The sequence below is a fragment of the Triturus cristatus genome, chromosome 1_1, assembly GCF_964204655.1.
Source record: "Triturus cristatus chromosome 1_1, aTriCri1.1, whole genome shotgun sequence".
In the NCBI taxonomy this organism is placed as follows: Eukaryota; Metazoa; Chordata; class Amphibia; order Caudata; family Salamandridae; genus Triturus; species Triturus cristatus.
This window is the reverse complement of record NC_140579.1, coordinates 511,341,891-511,358,619: the sequence shown is the minus strand read 5'-3', so window position 1 is coordinate 511,358,619 and position 16,729 is coordinate 511,341,891. Positions and strand designations below refer to the sequence as shown.

The window sequence follows — 16,729 nt, the reverse complement described above, 5'->3', positions numbered from 1 at the left end:
AGGTCTAGACGTGCACACAAGCAACCTGAGGGAACTGATACACTCACAGGGGATGGTTTGCAAACACACACACAGGCATCCACAACCACTCTGCAGTCCTCCGATACCTCTCCCTCCAAGACCCCTTCCCTTGCCTCAACTGCAACACCATCTCCCAAGAAGCTCTTCCTCTGTGACCTTGGCCTCTTCCCCACCGATCCAGCAGATCCAGCTTACAAGGGGAAGAGGAAGTCCCCACACACAGAGGGGAGTGCCCCTCATACCCGGACACCCCCAGGCACAGTCAGACTGAGGCCCCCACCCGCAAGCCCCCCCGGAGCCGGAAGAGCAAGACCCCACCCCAGCCCACTGCAGTTGTGCCAGCACCCACCCCATCTGACTTATGCCCCACAGTTGTGACTGCACCCACTATGTCATACATCTCCACTGCAGTTGCCAGTGACTCTCCTGCATCCACCACCCCTTCACTGCCTCCTTCTGCTGAGCCCTGATCCTGTCCCTGCGGTGCCTGGCCTGACCCCATGTATGCCCCTCCGAGTGGATGTCCCCTGTCCTTACCAGTGCAGGCAAGCAACGTGTGACAGTTGTCACTCAAATCACATTGTTGACATTTGGATATGGACTGGCCATTGGCCTTTGTTTTGAAAGGACTTTGCATTTGCATTTCAATTTTGCTGAATAAAGCATTTGTATTTATACTTGTGAATTTGATTTAGCTGTACATTATGTTGATGATGTTTACCATGACCTTGCAGTTATAATGCTGGATTTCCAATGTTGAATAATGAGGTGTTGATGTGATATACTCCATGTGGTCCATGAGATATGTATCCTATTATGGTCGGTATCCAGGTCATCCTTTGCAGCTAACTGGGTGTGTCATGATTAACAATTTGTGAACATCTCTGTGAACATTTCATTTGCATGGTCACATCTGAGGCTTGCACACATGCACATATGATGTGCTTCCCATTGTCCAATTTGTCTATTTCCCTGACTGTGGGCGCATCTCCACTGGACCTGCAGGTGTGGGCATCATTGGTGTAGGAGCAACTGGGTCCTCCGTGCAACTTGCTGGACATATGTATTGAGTATGTGCAGATGACTTCAGGGACACTCCCGTACCCAGCCTGTTGTGACCAGAGCCTTCATTGGGTGGTAACTGATGGCTGACTGACCAAGTGTTCTGCTGACATGACTGAGACCTGCTGGGACTATGTTTGGCACAGCTGAGCTTCCACAGGAGTTGAGTCCCCTTAAGTAAGTGTGTTGTTCCGTGACATTGCCTGGGCCCATGGTGTGTGTTGTGTGAGCATGTGTGTGTGTGTCCACATCCCTTTTTATACACAGGCAGTGTTCCCTTGATATGTTCCTGTTGTTGATGCTTGCTGAGTTGTACTGTGTTCATCTCACATCTTTGTCCTGGGCTACCAGATGTGTGGGTGTATGACACTACTGTTAATTGGTGTTTCATCATTGGGATTTGTCAGTTCGGAGTGGTGATGATGTGGTCAGACGCAGATGGGACCCCAAGGCACTTGTTTGTTCGCAATATCATGTAGTTGTCCCTAGGTGGTACCTTTCGGTGATTGAGACATGTGTATGTGTGTGTGACTGCTCCCACTCATCAGGTTCAGGGCTGCAATGTTGACAGGTGTCAGCATGTGAGCCTTGTGGTTTTCCTTGGCTTCTGCATTGTCCTGGGACTGTGGCAGGGATTCCGAAGGTTACGGGAGCTTTGATGTCATGGCCATGTACGGCATACTGTGCAGTATGTCTGTCATTCACCAGGGTTGTAGATTGTCCTTGTGTGATGAGTCTGTGCACCTTAGTACCTCCCAACATTACTGTGTTTGTCATGGGTGCATGTGCAATATCATCTGTCCATGTGGGCTTCACAGATGCACCTTGGTGCAGTTCAGGGTGTGTGGTGTTGAGGGTGGATAGATGTGAATGTTTGCATGGATCGGCCCCTACCCCCCGTTTGTCCATGGATGACGGGCCATGCTGAGTGATTTGTGTTTGTGTAGGTGTGAGGTACGTTTGTGGCACAGGACACATGTCTGTGTTTCACAGTTTGTACGACATCTACCTTTGTCATCACAGTGGACGTATCATGCATGCTTGTGTCACCCCAATGTATGGTCCCTGGGGTAGTGCTGTTGTGTGTCAGTCTCATGCTGTTTTAGTTGCTGTTCATTCCAGCTTGTGTCACATGTGTCTGTTGTGCTCCCTCTCATCTCACAATGCCTGATTGCCCACTAAGGGGAGCTCAATGATGGGCTACTTTTGTATGGCACTGTATCCACATCTGTCTCACTGTGGTTCAGCCCCCCCCCTCATGTGTTGCATAGTTGCCTGGGGATACTGAGACACACACACACATGTTGTGTCAGATGTGCAGTGTGAGGTTGCCGGTTTGTGTTTGTGCATCTGCACCAGTGTATTGGTATTGCTGTTGGGTGTCATTGTCTGGATGTTGTTTTTGTGATTTTCCCGGCTGTCCCTGTGAGTCATATCACATCATTCTGCACATTCATCCTGGTTGTTACGTCCCATTGCTGCCAGGGAATGGGAGTTTGTGACCTGACACCTACAGTCTACACAGGATGTTTTCATTTGTGTGTCTATTTCCGAGATGTGTGTATGCTTTGTGATGGTCACTTCTGCTTTTGCGTCATTGTACACTGTATGTAATGTCAGCCCCCATGGGTGGTGCTTGTCAGCACATGGCCAAGAGTATGTTAGATTTTCACAGGACTGTTTGCCTCACCACATCTCTGTGGTTATGGGACACAACCACTACTTTGCCACAAAAGTGTTTCATGTGTTGGGAGCAGGAATCATACATGCTGTTTGGCATTAGCAGCTTTGACCATGATGACACTTACCTTTGGTCACTGTGATGAGGGAGGGTTTTAGACCCCATCACCACAATGCTCAACATTTGCTGCAGTTTGGAACCCCACACTTAACTTTTGTTCTACACAGTGAGGGGGTGTTAGTGCACATTGACACAGTGCCATTGTGATGCTTGCCTTGTGTAGGCCACACTCAGTTTTTGGTCACACATGTGATGGTAGTTACATTGTATGTTTGAAGTCATAAGCACTGTTGTGGGCATTCGTCACAGACTACACACTGTTGTCATGATGTTAGGGCGGGATGTATTTTGCTGACATACCTAATGTTGGTGTATGATGGATGTGTGGCGCATCACCCATCCTATGGGTGGGGGTGGCAGGAGTGATGGGCAACATAACCCCTATGTGTGGGGGTAGCAGGAGTGATGGGCAACATAGTCCCTATGGGTGGGGGTGGCAGTAGTGATGGGCAACGGGTCCCCTATGAGTAGGGGTGGCAGGAGTGATGGGCAACAGATCCCCTATGAGTGGGGGTGTCAGTAGTGATGGGCAACATAACCCCTATGTGTGGGGGTGGCAGGAGTGATGGGCAACATAGTCCCTATGGGTGGGGGTGGCAGGAGTGCTGGGCAACATAACCCCTATGAGTGGGGGTGGCAGGAGTGATGGACAACACAACCCCTATGAGTGGGGGTGGCAGTAGTGATGGGCAACAGGTTCCCTATGTATGGGGGTGGCAGGAGTGCTGGGCAACATAACCCCTATGAGTGGGGGTGGCAGGAGTGATGGGCGACATAGTCCCTATGGGTGGGAGTGGCAGTAGTGATGGGCAACAGGTCCCCTATGAGTGGGGGTGGCAGTAGTGATGGGCAACATAGTCCCTATGAGTGGGGGTGGCAGTAGTGGTGAGCAACAGGTCCCCTATGTGTGGGGGTGGCAGGAGTGCTGGGCAACATAACCACTATGAGTGGGGGTGGCAGGTGTGATGGGCAACATAGTCCCTATGGGTGGGGGTGGCAGTAGTGATGGGCAACATAACCCCTATGTGTGGGGGTGGCACGAGTGATGGGCAACATAGTGCCTATGGGTGGGGGTGGCAGGAGTGCTGGGCAACATAACTCCTATGAGTGGGGGTGGCAGTAGTGATGGGCAACAGGTCCCCTATGTGTGGGGGTGGCAGGAGTGCTGGGCAACATAACCCCTATGAGTGGGGGTGGCAGGAGTGATGGGCGTCATAGTCCCTATGGGTGGGGGTGGCAGTAGTGATGGGCAATAGGTCCCCTATGAGTGGGGGTGGCAGTAGTGATGGGCAACAAAGTTCCTATGAGTGGGGGTGGCAGTAGTGATGGGCAACAGGTCCCCTATGTGTGGGGGTGGCAGGAGTGCTGGGCAACATAACCCCTATGGGTGGGGGTGGCAGGAGTGATGGGCGACATAGTCCCTATGGGTGGGAGTGGCAGTAGTGATGGGCAACAGGTCCCCTATGAGTGGGGGTGGCAGTAGTGATGGGCAACATAGTCCCTATGAGTGGGGGTGGCAGTAGTGGTGAGCAACAGGTCCCCTATGTGTGGGGGTGGCAGGAGTGCAGGGCAACATAACCACTATGAGTGGGGGTGGCAGTAGTGATGGGCAACAGGTCCCCTTTGAGTGGGGGTGGCAGGAGTGATGGGCAACATAGTCCCTATGGATGGGGGTGGCAGGAGTGATGGGCAACTGGTCCCCTATGAGTGGGGGTGGCAGTAGTGATGGGCAACAGGTCCCCTATGAGTGGGGCTGGTAGTGGTGATGGCCATGCAACCCCTATGGTGGCCTGTTGCTAGTGGACAGGATATGGATCCTCTGGGTGTGTGTGACATTTGGCGGGTACGTGCCGTTTGTTTGTGTGGTGGGTGTCTGACTTACCGTCTGCGCCGTCCGTGTCTGTTCCTGATCCGGTCATAGATGTACAGTACTGGTATGACCGGCGCGATGGGATTCATGATGTGTTCGTCTCGTACACGCTGCTTGTTGCTCCGTCTCGTACCCCTTGCTAGCTGGTCCGTCTTGGATCCGTGGATTGTGTTCTGGCGTGAATCGTACCTGATATGCTGCTTTCCCGGATGCGGCGACGTGCTGTACGTGGCGACCTGTCCGGCGCGTATGATTTGCGCATCGTACTTGTCCGGTCGGAAACTGCTGTGGGTACTGCTTCCGGGCGACTCGGTTCGGCGATCGGAGGTACGGCTCGTACGGAAAATGAAGCTTGAATCGCAGCCTACGTGTCGGTCGGATTGGTGTCAGTTATGCGCATTGTACTTCATTGCCTGGACGCATCAGCTCCCGAACGTGTCAGTTGCAAGGTAAGGCTACGAACAGCTCTCGGAGAGCTGTCCGTCCCGGATCGGAATCGACCCCTTACTGATATAAGTAATTGAATTTCTTACATGTTTTATACTTTATTCTTATTTGATTTTTATTGAAGAACAGCATCATCTCATGGATGAAGGAGAATGCCATATCTCTAATCTCTTCTTAACTAGAATTATGACTGCATAGTGAAAGGTAGTATGTTTTTGTCAATTGAGTGTGCAGATAAAATAGCTTTGGTATATACGCAGCAGATGGTCTTGGCTGAATTCAAAACATTCAGACGCAATTTCTAGTGTTCGTTAGTGAGTTCGTGTTCTGGGGAGTTTTTTTAGGGGTGTCAGGACCTTTGACATACATCAGCATTTTGTTCTGTTTTTGGATAGCCTCTTTGCACACTGCTTCCCTAGGTGTGCCACACCCTGCTGCGGCTGAGGTGAGAAAACAGCAGATCAATACTGTGGGCATGAGTAGCAGAGAGGGAGAGTTGGGAGGATGTTCAGGTGGCTGAAAAATGTTTAAATTAGCCAGGTATAGTGAAAGCTTGTAAAGGTAGAGAATGGGTGGGGCATCAAGGGTATAATACAGTAAAGCTGAGATAAAAGGTGAGAAAGAGATGAAAAATGCATCATAGATTAATATCTCACTTCTTATCCCTTCCACAGCCCCCCATTGACTTAATCTCTCTCTAGTCACATTTAAGTTATTTATGATTACCAACTAACTGCAGGTGTCCTTTTACGAGCCTATTGTGAAATCTGAGTGCTTCATATACCTTACTCTTTTATCACTCTAGTTTGCATATGTTGTTTTTAGCTTTCTGTAAGGTCTCCTTGCTAATTTCGTTTTTTTTTAACCTTTTGTCAAGAAGTATAATCTATCTTTTTCCTTGCATATCATTGCTAATTTCTCAGCACCAAATTACAGTAATGGTTCATAGGTTTTCCTTTAGGTTACAGCACAAATCCGTGTGAATGGCCGTAGCTTCCTTCCAATATCCAGTGCACTCACCTTATCAATGACCAGCAGCATGGGCACAGCTATGAAAACGACAATGAGAATGGACTGTATCATGATGATCGCATCCTTCAGCGTATTCTTAGTTTTTATGTTATCTTCGGTGCCAAAACCTGCAAGAAGATGATCAATGCATCATTTAGCATTCCAAATTCCATATTACTTTAAAATTCACTATGGGCTTGCTACTGTAGTCTTATTTTTTACATGGCTTAATATTTTTCAAGGAAAGAAGAGCAATAACAGCTCCATTTGGGTGAATAGGGTAAAAAATACTCCTCAGCTCAACTCATTATTCACTATTTCAAGCAAAAAAGTCTGGACGAGCAACTCATTAACAGGCAGATTTGAGCTGGTCCTATTAGAAAGTCCAGCCAAAAAGTTAGAAATTGTGTGTTTTGCTGTTAGGAAATGTATTTTGACATCAGAGAAAATCATATTTAATAAATGCATTGTGAAAGTGTTTGTTATTGTCTTATGTTGAATGTGTGTGTATTAAATTACTAGCCAGGCTTCCATTGGTTATTCTGCTGGAAACCTGCTGAGCGACCCTTGACACTGTTTCCAGGCAGATCGCTCCCCATGCTGCGCAGCTCCACCTGACTATGCCTGTGCCCCTGCTCCCTGTCCTCGCTGCTGCCGCGAGTTCGAGGCCCTCCTCCACCCGCAGGCTCACACCTGCGCCTCATCTCTGGTGGCCCAGTGGTGAGCCGCAAGTATTCTGTCTGCTCTCTCTGTTCCCTTTTGCCTGTTTCTGCTTATCTGCTGTTTTATTCTACTTCTTCTATTCTGCTCTTTTCTGCCCATTTTCTCTCTGTAGCTCTTTTCCAACGTTCCAGCCTTTTCAGCCTCTCTCCCTTCCCGCTGCTGCGTCCTATGCGTCCTAGCCCCCTCGCCCGCCCATTCCTGCCCGCTCCCGCCTCCCAGCTGCTCCTCCCTCCCACCTCCCATTCTTAATGGCGCCGCTGTGCGGCCGCGCCGCTAGCACCAAAGGCAAGCCCGTCTGCGCCCGTCAGTGGCCCCTGCGACCGCCACGACGCCCGCCGTCGCTGCGACGCCTGCACCCTCCACGAACTCAACGCCGGCTGATCAGCCACCTGCTTCCGGGCCACCCCGAATCTCACCAACGGACTTCTCCTGCCGGAGCTGCTGCTTCACCAGCATCCAAGCCAACGTCCCGCCCACCGGGGCAGGACCCAACCGTCTCAGATGCATACTACTCAACACCCACTCCGTCCACAAGCACGCCATCGAATTCTGGGACCTACTCGACTCATCCTCCCCGGACATCGCCTTCCTGACGGAGACCTGGATGAATCGCCATAGCCATCCCGGACGGCTACAAGGTCACCAGCGGAGACCGCACCATCAGACCAGGAGGAGGAATCGTCATCGTCCACAGGAATACCCTCAGAATCTCAACCAGCACCGAAGGCACCTCAGCGCTGCTTAACACCTGCACTTTTAGATCCACATCGATCCCAACACCACCCTCATAGGAACCCTCGTCTACAGACCCCCCCCGGCAGGGGCATAGCTAGGGGGTGGGGGGGGGCAGTCCGCCCCTGGCGGCACTATTTTTGGGGCGGCGGCTGCACAGCACTGGTGGCCCGTTACGGCGGTCTTTATAATTTATTTGGGGACACTCACTGACACTACTGTCAGTCATTACAGTAGTGTCAGTGTCCCCGTTTGAAGTGCAAGCGCACCGACCTGCTGTTTGCAACTGCTGCCTGCGGCGTGCAGCGCACGCATGCCATCACCACCTAACATAGGCCCGTGACGTACAGAGCGGGCCGGTGAAAGGAAGTTCGGTTGATGTACAGACTAGCGGTGAAAGGAAGCAGCGCCGGGGTTGAGTACAGAAAGGTAAAGCGGTTCAGAATTCCTCTGCGTGCAGTAGGATGAGTGTTGCACACATGGGACTTTCTCTCAGCTAAACGGTTCCCTAAAAGTATGGGACACAGGTGGGGGCACGGGAGGACCCCGACACAGGCCCGTGTCTGTTGACTGAGCTGCCGAGGAAGTTGTTTTGGTCCTAAATGTGTCCTCAGCTCCCCATGGGGTGCGCCGTGTTGACTCCGCGATAAACATGTCCCTGGTGCCGCCGCAGACAGTCCGTCAGTGACCCGGGGCACGAGCAGTGATGCTGCAAGAACACCTCGAGGTTACCCTGTAGGTCACCCGCCTCCACGGGCGCGCTTTCTCCACATTCACTCCGGCGCCCCACTCCGGCTTGTTGCCTTTAGGTGGGTGACACTGGGTTCCCCACGTGGAAGGCGGATGGCTGACGCGTGACGCCTCGGGGTCACGGTCACCCCGTCTGCCACCTTTTCACAGACCATCTGTCGGGCCTGTATTGAGAGGATCTGGGCCTGCTCTGATGGATGGGCCAGGCCGAAGGTGCGGGCTGTGGGGACGGTGGAGCTGATGGAGCACTAATCATGAAAATAATAAGTAGCAATGGGTAATATATATCTGGTAACTGTGTCCCGACGAGAGGTTGCACCCCAAGGATTCTTAAAGATGAATTTTTCAAAAAATATAGATAATGAACATTCATCGCTTCGGAGACAGTGGAGAATTTTAATACCTTGAGTGGACTCTATGACGCAACGACGGAACATACTTTACTTAAAGAATAGCATTTGTACTCTGACTGCTTGATTATTTAATGTTTATTTCCATTAACATTTTTGCCGTGCTGAATGCATTTATGCAGCTCTTATTTCGTAGTTTATGTATGTACATAACGATTATAGAGATCATAAGGTGTGTGAAATCACATGGTTGGGTTCATCGTTAGGTTTTTTCACCATATTATTTGAGACGTGTAGTTCAACAATGACATGTTCCAGGGTAACAGTGGGTTTGGGTAATTAGTTAAATGGAGTAGACACACGAGGGTGCACACATTATTACTATTAATATTATTATAATGGTTAGATTGGTAGGTAGTGAAAAGGCAGTATTAGTGAGAATGGCTGATAGTGGAAGAGTAAGTTGGGCTTTTGGTTGTGGTTTTTCGGGGGCACTTGTTAAGGTTTGGAAGGTTTGGGTAAGGATGGTTTGAATGGGTCGGGTTTAGTAAGGAAGAGGGAAGGGGTCGGCATATTTATTTTGTACAGTTTATACTTTCAGTTTAGCAGGGTTACACACAGTATGATGGTGATCAGCATTACGCTTTTTCGTGTGTTTCTCAGGTGGAGTATAAGAGTCCGGTTTCAGTTTGAGATTTGGGCATTGCATTGTGGGTATTGAAGTTTCACTTCATTCTCGAACTCTTGTAGTTCCTAGAGAGGGAGGACACGTGGCCTTTTCAAATACTAAGGCTAACTGAGAACACGTGAGCGCAATTACTATTTATAACGGTCCGGTTTGCAGGGAAGAATGATTGAATGAATGATGACGATTGCGGATACAAAATGTGATAGTGGGGTTTTGTGGCACATAGGGGAGGTTACTTGAAGGGATAAGGGCGTTTTTTGGGTGCAAATGCCAGGGAATAGTTTGGTTTTGATCAGCGGTATTTTCACATAATATCAACTTCGGTGGGTGTCGCACATAGCGGTATGGAGGATCAGGATTCATTTCGTACACATGATGATTTGGATTAATGTTTGACCGGGGTTGGGATGTAGCACTTGGAGTTTGTTAGCTATTTTGTCTTGTTTGTTGCAGAGACCCCTGACGAAGAGCCTAATGGGCTCGAAATGCATTGGGTGACATAAATCGAGTCTACTTTGATGCCTGATTAATTCACACGTGCCGGTGTTGTAAGCCTGGATTGGCACGCAGTCGGCATTTGAAAATGTTTAATAAAGCATCTACGTGGAACTACGCAGTGAATAAATATGAATGGAACATTGATGAAATTAAGATTAATGGATTGTGGAAAACTATGGTTACAGCAGTGGACAATTTAAGATACAAGTGGTCTATTTTGGGGAAAAATCCCACTCAAGCAGTGCGACAGATGGGCACGCAAGCCGCATGCCTTTGAGAGTCTTTTTTAACTGTGTATTGCTGCCGCAGAATGCAATCAAGGTGTTCTGCTGACCTAATAAACCACGAGGCTGAAGGTCAAGTGTGTTGTAAAGTCACCTTTAGAAATGGGGTTTCTGGTTAGCTAGGGTATGAATCTAAGCCAGGCAGAACCCACCACTCTAGTCACAGCAAGCAAGTTATACACCAAAGATAACCCATGCCCACCCCCTTGTTACCTTTACCAGAGCAGTTGGTCCTATCCCAGAGGCATGATCGAGGTAACTATTAGCGGCGATACTACATGTCTCTCGGACCTCTTTCAAGTGCTCTCCGTCCTTTTTCCCCAGCACATCCCCCCCCCCCCCCTCCCGGGTCAGCAATCTGAGGGATAGCCCCGGGCGCCACAAGCTCTAGCTACGCCACTGCTCCCCGGACCCCGGCCACAGTTCAGCAACTCCATCACTGACGTCATCAGCACACACACCCTTGCATCCACGGACTACATCCTCCTCGGAGACCTGAACTTTCACCTCTAGGACGCCAATGACAGCAACTCCACCACCCTGCTTGACAACCTCGCCAACCTCGGACTCAAACAGCGCGTCATGACTCCCACCCACTCCGCCGGACATACGCTCGACCCCATCTTTTCTGCCAGCAACCACATCACCTTCAGCCATACCACCGAACTCCACTGGACCGACCACCGCTGCATCCACTTAACCTTCGAGAAACCCACCACGCACCACCACCCACAACAGATCCCCCGCCGCAGCTGGAACAATGTCACCGAAGACCAGCTAATCGCCACCCTCACCCGTGACCCACCAGCCGGCTCCACCGAAACTGCCGCCCGCAACCTCAGGCAATGGATCGACGACTGCGCCAACACTCTTGCCCCAATCAAGAAACCCTCAAACAGACACACCAACAGAAAAGCCATCTGGTTCACCACCGACCTCCAGGCTTCCAGGCTTCCAAGCAGACTTGCCGAAGACTCTAGAAGAAGTGGCACCACGAACAGACACCGGACAACCACTCATTCAAACCGCCAAAAGGACCTCCTTCAAGAAACGCATCGCCAACAATGCACACAACAGCAAAGAGCTCTTCAACATCGTGAAGGAACTCGCCAACCCCAGGTCTAACTCTAACAATATCCTGCCGTCGCAAGACCTCTGCGACTCCCTCGCCACATTCTTTCACTGCAAGATCGCAGACATTCAAAACAGCTTTAACAACCAGACCCCCCCTGATAGCCGCTGACACCTCAGACTCACCGCCCCCCAGCCACACCAACCTCCTGTTCTCCTGGACCCACATCAATGACGACGACACCATCAAAATCATGAACACCATCCACTCCGGCTAACCTTCCGACCCCTGCCCCCACCACATCTTCAACAAAGCGAGCTCCATCATCGCACCCCATCTCCCGAAGATCTTCAACAACTCCTTCGAGACCGCCACCTTCCCGGAGAGCTGGAAGCACGCTGAGATCAACACCTTACTCAAGAAACCCAAGGCGGACCCTAAGGACCTCAAGAACTTCTAACACATCTCCCTGCTCCCGTTCCCGGAGCAAGTCATCAAGAAGATTGTCAACAGGCAACTGACCCGCTTCTTCGAGGAGAACGCCGCTCTGGACTCGTCCCAATCCGGATTCCGCGGCAACCACAGCACCGAAACCGCCCTCATCGCCACCACTGACGACATCAGTTCCCTGTTGGACAACGGCGAAACCGCGGCCCTCATCCTCCTGAACCTTTCGGCCGCCTTCGACACCATCTGCCACCACTCTCTATGCACATGCCTCCATGACGCAGGGATCCGCGACAAAGCCCTGGACTGGATCACCTCCTTCCTCATCGGCAGAACCCAGAGTGTCCGCCTCCCTCCATTCCTTTCGGGAGCCACCAAGATCATCTGCGGCACACCCCAAGGATCATCCCTCAGCCTGACCCTTTTCAACGTCTACATGGCTCTGCTCGCCAACATCGTCCGATCGCACGGCCTCAACATCGTCTCATACGCTGACGATACCCAGCTGATCCTCACCAAGGACCCCACTACCGCCAAAACCAACCTCCAAGCAGGAATGAAGGCTGTCGCCTAATGGATGAAGAACAGCCACCTGAAACTGAACTCGGACAAGACGGAGGTCCTCATCCTCAGCTCCACCCCCTCCACCTAGGACGACTCCAGGTGACCGGCCACACTGGGAGCTGCACCGACATCCACCAACCACGCACGCAACCTGGGGTTCATCCTAGACTCATCGCTATCAATGACCTAGCAAGTCAACGCCATCTCCTCCTCCTGCTTCAACATCCACCGCATGCTTCGCAAGATCTACAGATGGATCCCTACCAGAACCAGGAGGACGGTCACCCAGGCCCTCGTCAGCAGCAGACTGGACTACGGAAACGCCCTCTACACTGGAACCACGGCCAAACTCCAGAAAAGACTACAACACATACAGAACGGCTCTGCACGCCTCGTCCTCGACATCCACAGCAACATCACAGCCCTCCTGAGAGACCTGCACTGGCTCCCTGTCGACAAGAGTATCACCTTCAAGCTCCTCACCCACACTCACAAAGCACTCCACAACACCGGACCAGCATACCTCAACAAACAACTCACCTTCTACACCCCGAACCGCCAGCTTCGCTCTGCTGACCTCGCCCTCGCCACTGCTCCATGCATCCACAGATCAACTTCCGGCGGCAGATCATTCTCCCACCTCACCGCCAAGACATGGAACACCCTTCCCATCCACCCGAGGCAGACCTAGGCCCTGCAGACCTTCAGGAGATTCCTCCAGTCCTGGCTTTTCGAGCAGTAGCAGCACTCCCCCTCCCCCTCAGCGCCTTGAGACCCTCACGGGTAAGTAGTGCGCTTTACAAATAATTTGTTGATTGATTGAAACACATAAGGACTTATTTAGAACTGGGGGGACGGGTTCCTCCGTCACCATGGTGACGGATATCCCGTCCTCCGATATTTAAATCCCATATGATGTCTGTCCACTGACTTCCTTTTTCCCTCTGTAAGAAATTTGTTTGCACAAGTAATGGGTCCTCAATCACCCCTTCACTAGGAACTAAACACCTCATTGTAGTGCTTGATCTCTCAGGGTAGCAAAGCAAATGAGTGCAAGGCCTACTCAGGAGGTGATGTGAGCTAGTAATCAACATTCACTGGTATGTAGAAATACCACTCAAATGATTGTCCAGCGTGTTTTTTTCTTTAGAAATGAAAGGTCCATTAATACACACAACTGAATACTACCCAACAATACACATATATTTAAAGCTGGTGGAAATACCAAAAGCTCTAGTGGAGGGAGTGTTTAAAAATAAAGGAAAATCCTAGGTTCAGTACTTCAGTGACAGCGAAGTAAAACTTGGGCCTGGTCGAGCTTCACAGGGCATTAAGGGGCGCGCCCTCCAGGCAGCATCAATACTACAATTAGCGGCTCCGGTCAGATTCTTTCGTTGTTGCTGCATGGTTTCCTTTCCTTTTACTTTCTCTATTTTTGGTTGAGGGCCCTGGCACCTTGCATGCCTCTTCTGGTTGGGGGCAGCTCAGGCTGCCTGTCTAGGCCAATTCCCTTTACTGCTGGTGCAGGAGTCATTGGCGCTCGTCTCCCCTATCCACTTCATGGGGGCCGGGTGTTTCTCTTTGCGCAGTGGCTGCCCTGCTTCCTCCAGACACCAGCACGGGGAGCGGCCACAAGGCCACCACAGTTGGAACCCCAGAGATGGGTCCCGGTCCTTTTTATTTCTCACACAATGACACTTCCCCCTGTTCCTTGTCCTTGAACATAGACCGGCCTGGGCACTGTGATCTCCGGTACTGTAGAGCTCTTGAGAGGGGCACCAAGCCCGCCTCCTCCCAGGTTTCATAACTTGTAATATCATTGTGTTGACCTAGGGCTCTGGCCCACCCCAAAGGGTTTTGCAGATTTGGGCAGTGGGACTCCACATGCTGCGATTCTTGGTTGGGGGGTCAAAGGTCTAGTCCTATTTTACTCCATGTATCGGGCCCCGTTGGGCTGTTTCTCACAATCATGGGCTTTTTCTGTCCCTGCTGGTGAGCTAAAGCCACCTGATGCCTTTTCCTTAGGCCTACTGGCCTTTAACATGGCACAATTTGCAGGTGGCTGGTTCCATGAGCTCCCTGCGCTAGCCTTTCTCCATTTTCCATCCATTTCATCTGTCTGAGCTATTTGATCTTGGCTTATACCTTCCACCCCAGTTCAATGGAAATTGTAGGCCAAATGGGAGTGACACTGCACTCTAGGGCAGATTTCCTCCTATATCTATAATGAAGTGTCACTGCAGACAAAACAGTAAGCCACACTGACTTTCCATTTGAGTGTCACCTAATATTAGAACTAGTTATATAATTAGGGGGTGCACTCCAATTTTAACCCTATTTGGACACATGATTAAATGTTGTAAGTTATGTTTTCTGTAAAGCATTGTACATGAGAACTATCACATGATATGTATTCATGGCAGAATTGTATATATGATGAAAATTATGAAAATTGTACATATCAACTGAGTGTTGTAATTTCATGCGTTTGTAAACAAAGAAAAAAAGTAAAAAAGGTTATTTTTGTTGAACCATGTTGAATAAATACATATGCATCTGCATTTAAAGTAAATAGAGTGATGATGGTAATCACTTGGTGAACAGTGCGCAGCATATCAAGTCCTAGTGCTTGTGATATAACTAACTAATATTTAGTTAGGTGTGTCCTGCCTTTCCGGGGTGGGCTGAATAGACATGGACTGGGCCTGGTCTGCCTTAGACCAGGCCAAGCCCGGGAGGTCTCCACCTCCTGCCAGGAAGCTGCACCAGAGAGGTCAGAACTGGGTTGGGCTGGGCAAAGAGCTTCTCTGCCAAAGAGAACACATGATTTTATATTACAAAAAGAGGGGCCCAGACTTTTAGATCACTTCTGGGAATCAAGAGGAACCCTTGCGAAGGAGAAGAGCTGGAGAAACTGAGGAGGAGTACTGCTCATTTGCTGTTTGCTGCCTGGGGTTGGCCTGCAGTGGCTGTTTCTGCCAAGGAAAAGACAAGGACTTTGCTGTGTCCCCTGCTTGAGGAAGATCTCCAAGGGCTTGAAATAGAGCTTGCCTCATGTTCTGAAATCTCAGGGACAGAAAGACTTCACCACCAGCTCCCCTGAAGTTCCTTGCTGGGAGTTCTGCCCTGCTAAGAGGTGCCTATAGCAGGCCACTGGAGGCTGTTTGCCGCTTGGAGCTGGAAAAGTAACGCAACTTAAAGAAGTGCGACGCTTCCGCACCAGTTTCCGACGCATCGCCAAAGAAATTGTCCCAGTGCCTGCCACGGCTCAAGAAATTGCCACACGCCGAATCCTGTGCACCGATCTCCTAAGTCTGAGATCACCACACCGATTCCCACGCAGGCCCTGCTGTGCGACTCCAAGAACCAACGCATCGGGACCGCGGCGGGAGAGATCAACGCAGTGTCGTCGCCTCATTGAGAACCGACGCATCTCCGACCCTCACGCATCGCATCTGGGCGCCACGCCATCAGGAACACCAAGGTCGCTGTAAGAAACCTCCCCTTCAGTAAGGAACCGATGCATCACCCGCCCTGCGTGGCAGTGAAGCACTGACGCATCACCTCCCCTGAAGTAAGGAACCGGCGCATCACCTTCCCTGGGCATAAGGAACCAACGCATCGCCCTACCTGTGGCAGTTTTTGTTTGTGTTCGCGACGCATCCAAGTACTTTGTGTGAAAGTGTCGCATCTGCAGTTTGCTTTGAACAGAACTATTTTTTTACCTTTTAAAAGTCATATTTTGATTAGTGTATTGTGGATTTTTGTCGTTTTGGTCTTGATGAAGATTACTTATTTTTCTAAACTGGTGTGGTGTCCATTTGTAGTGTTTTCACTGTATTACTGTATGTGTTCACAAATGCTTTACACATTGCTTCTGAGATAAGCCTGTCTGTTTGTGCCAAGCTACCAAGGGGTGAGCAGGGGTTATTTTTGAAGTGTATCCCCCTTACCCTGACTAGGAAGAAGGGTCCCTACTTGGACAAAGGTGCAAACCATTGCCAACTAGAGACCCCCATGTATAACACTCCTCATCCCTAACAAGCTTTTAAATTCAATGGTCTTCCATATATTCCTATCCACTCTGGTTTAGCATCTCCTGCATTTTCTCTTTCATTCCTTTTATCTCTTACTTACACACACTGTGGGGAGTGGGAAGACATACAGATGGAGGTACACCCTCTCTATGACTGACATCGACCAAAGAGTATCTTGTCTCTGGAATTAAGAAAAATATGCATTCAAAATCATGAGATGTAGGGTGGTGTATATGGGGTTGGGTCACAGATCATTAGTGTTCTGAGTGGCACCATTCAGCAGACCGGCTCAAAAAAGTCTGCAGTGCAAGCTAAAGAGGTAGGCAATGACCACTAAGATGCACGAGTGTGCGAAAGCCGCCACAGGCCAAA

The 16,729-nt window shown here is 50.3% G+C and overlaps 1 protein-coding gene across 1 annotated transcript in view; it reads right to left on the bottom strand.

The window, feature by feature from the left end:
* The window catches only part of CD79B (CD79b molecule), a 275,348-nt gene that overhangs the window by 100,515 nt on the left and 158,104 nt on the right, over positions 1 to 16,729 (bottom strand). The window contains exon 4 of the mRNA XM_085642716.1: positions 6,222 to 6,340. Within this exon, the coding sequence (XP_085498842.1) occupies positions 6,222 to 6,340 (119 nt within the window). The remainder of the gene's footprint in view (positions 1 to 6,221; positions 6,341 to 16,729) is intronic.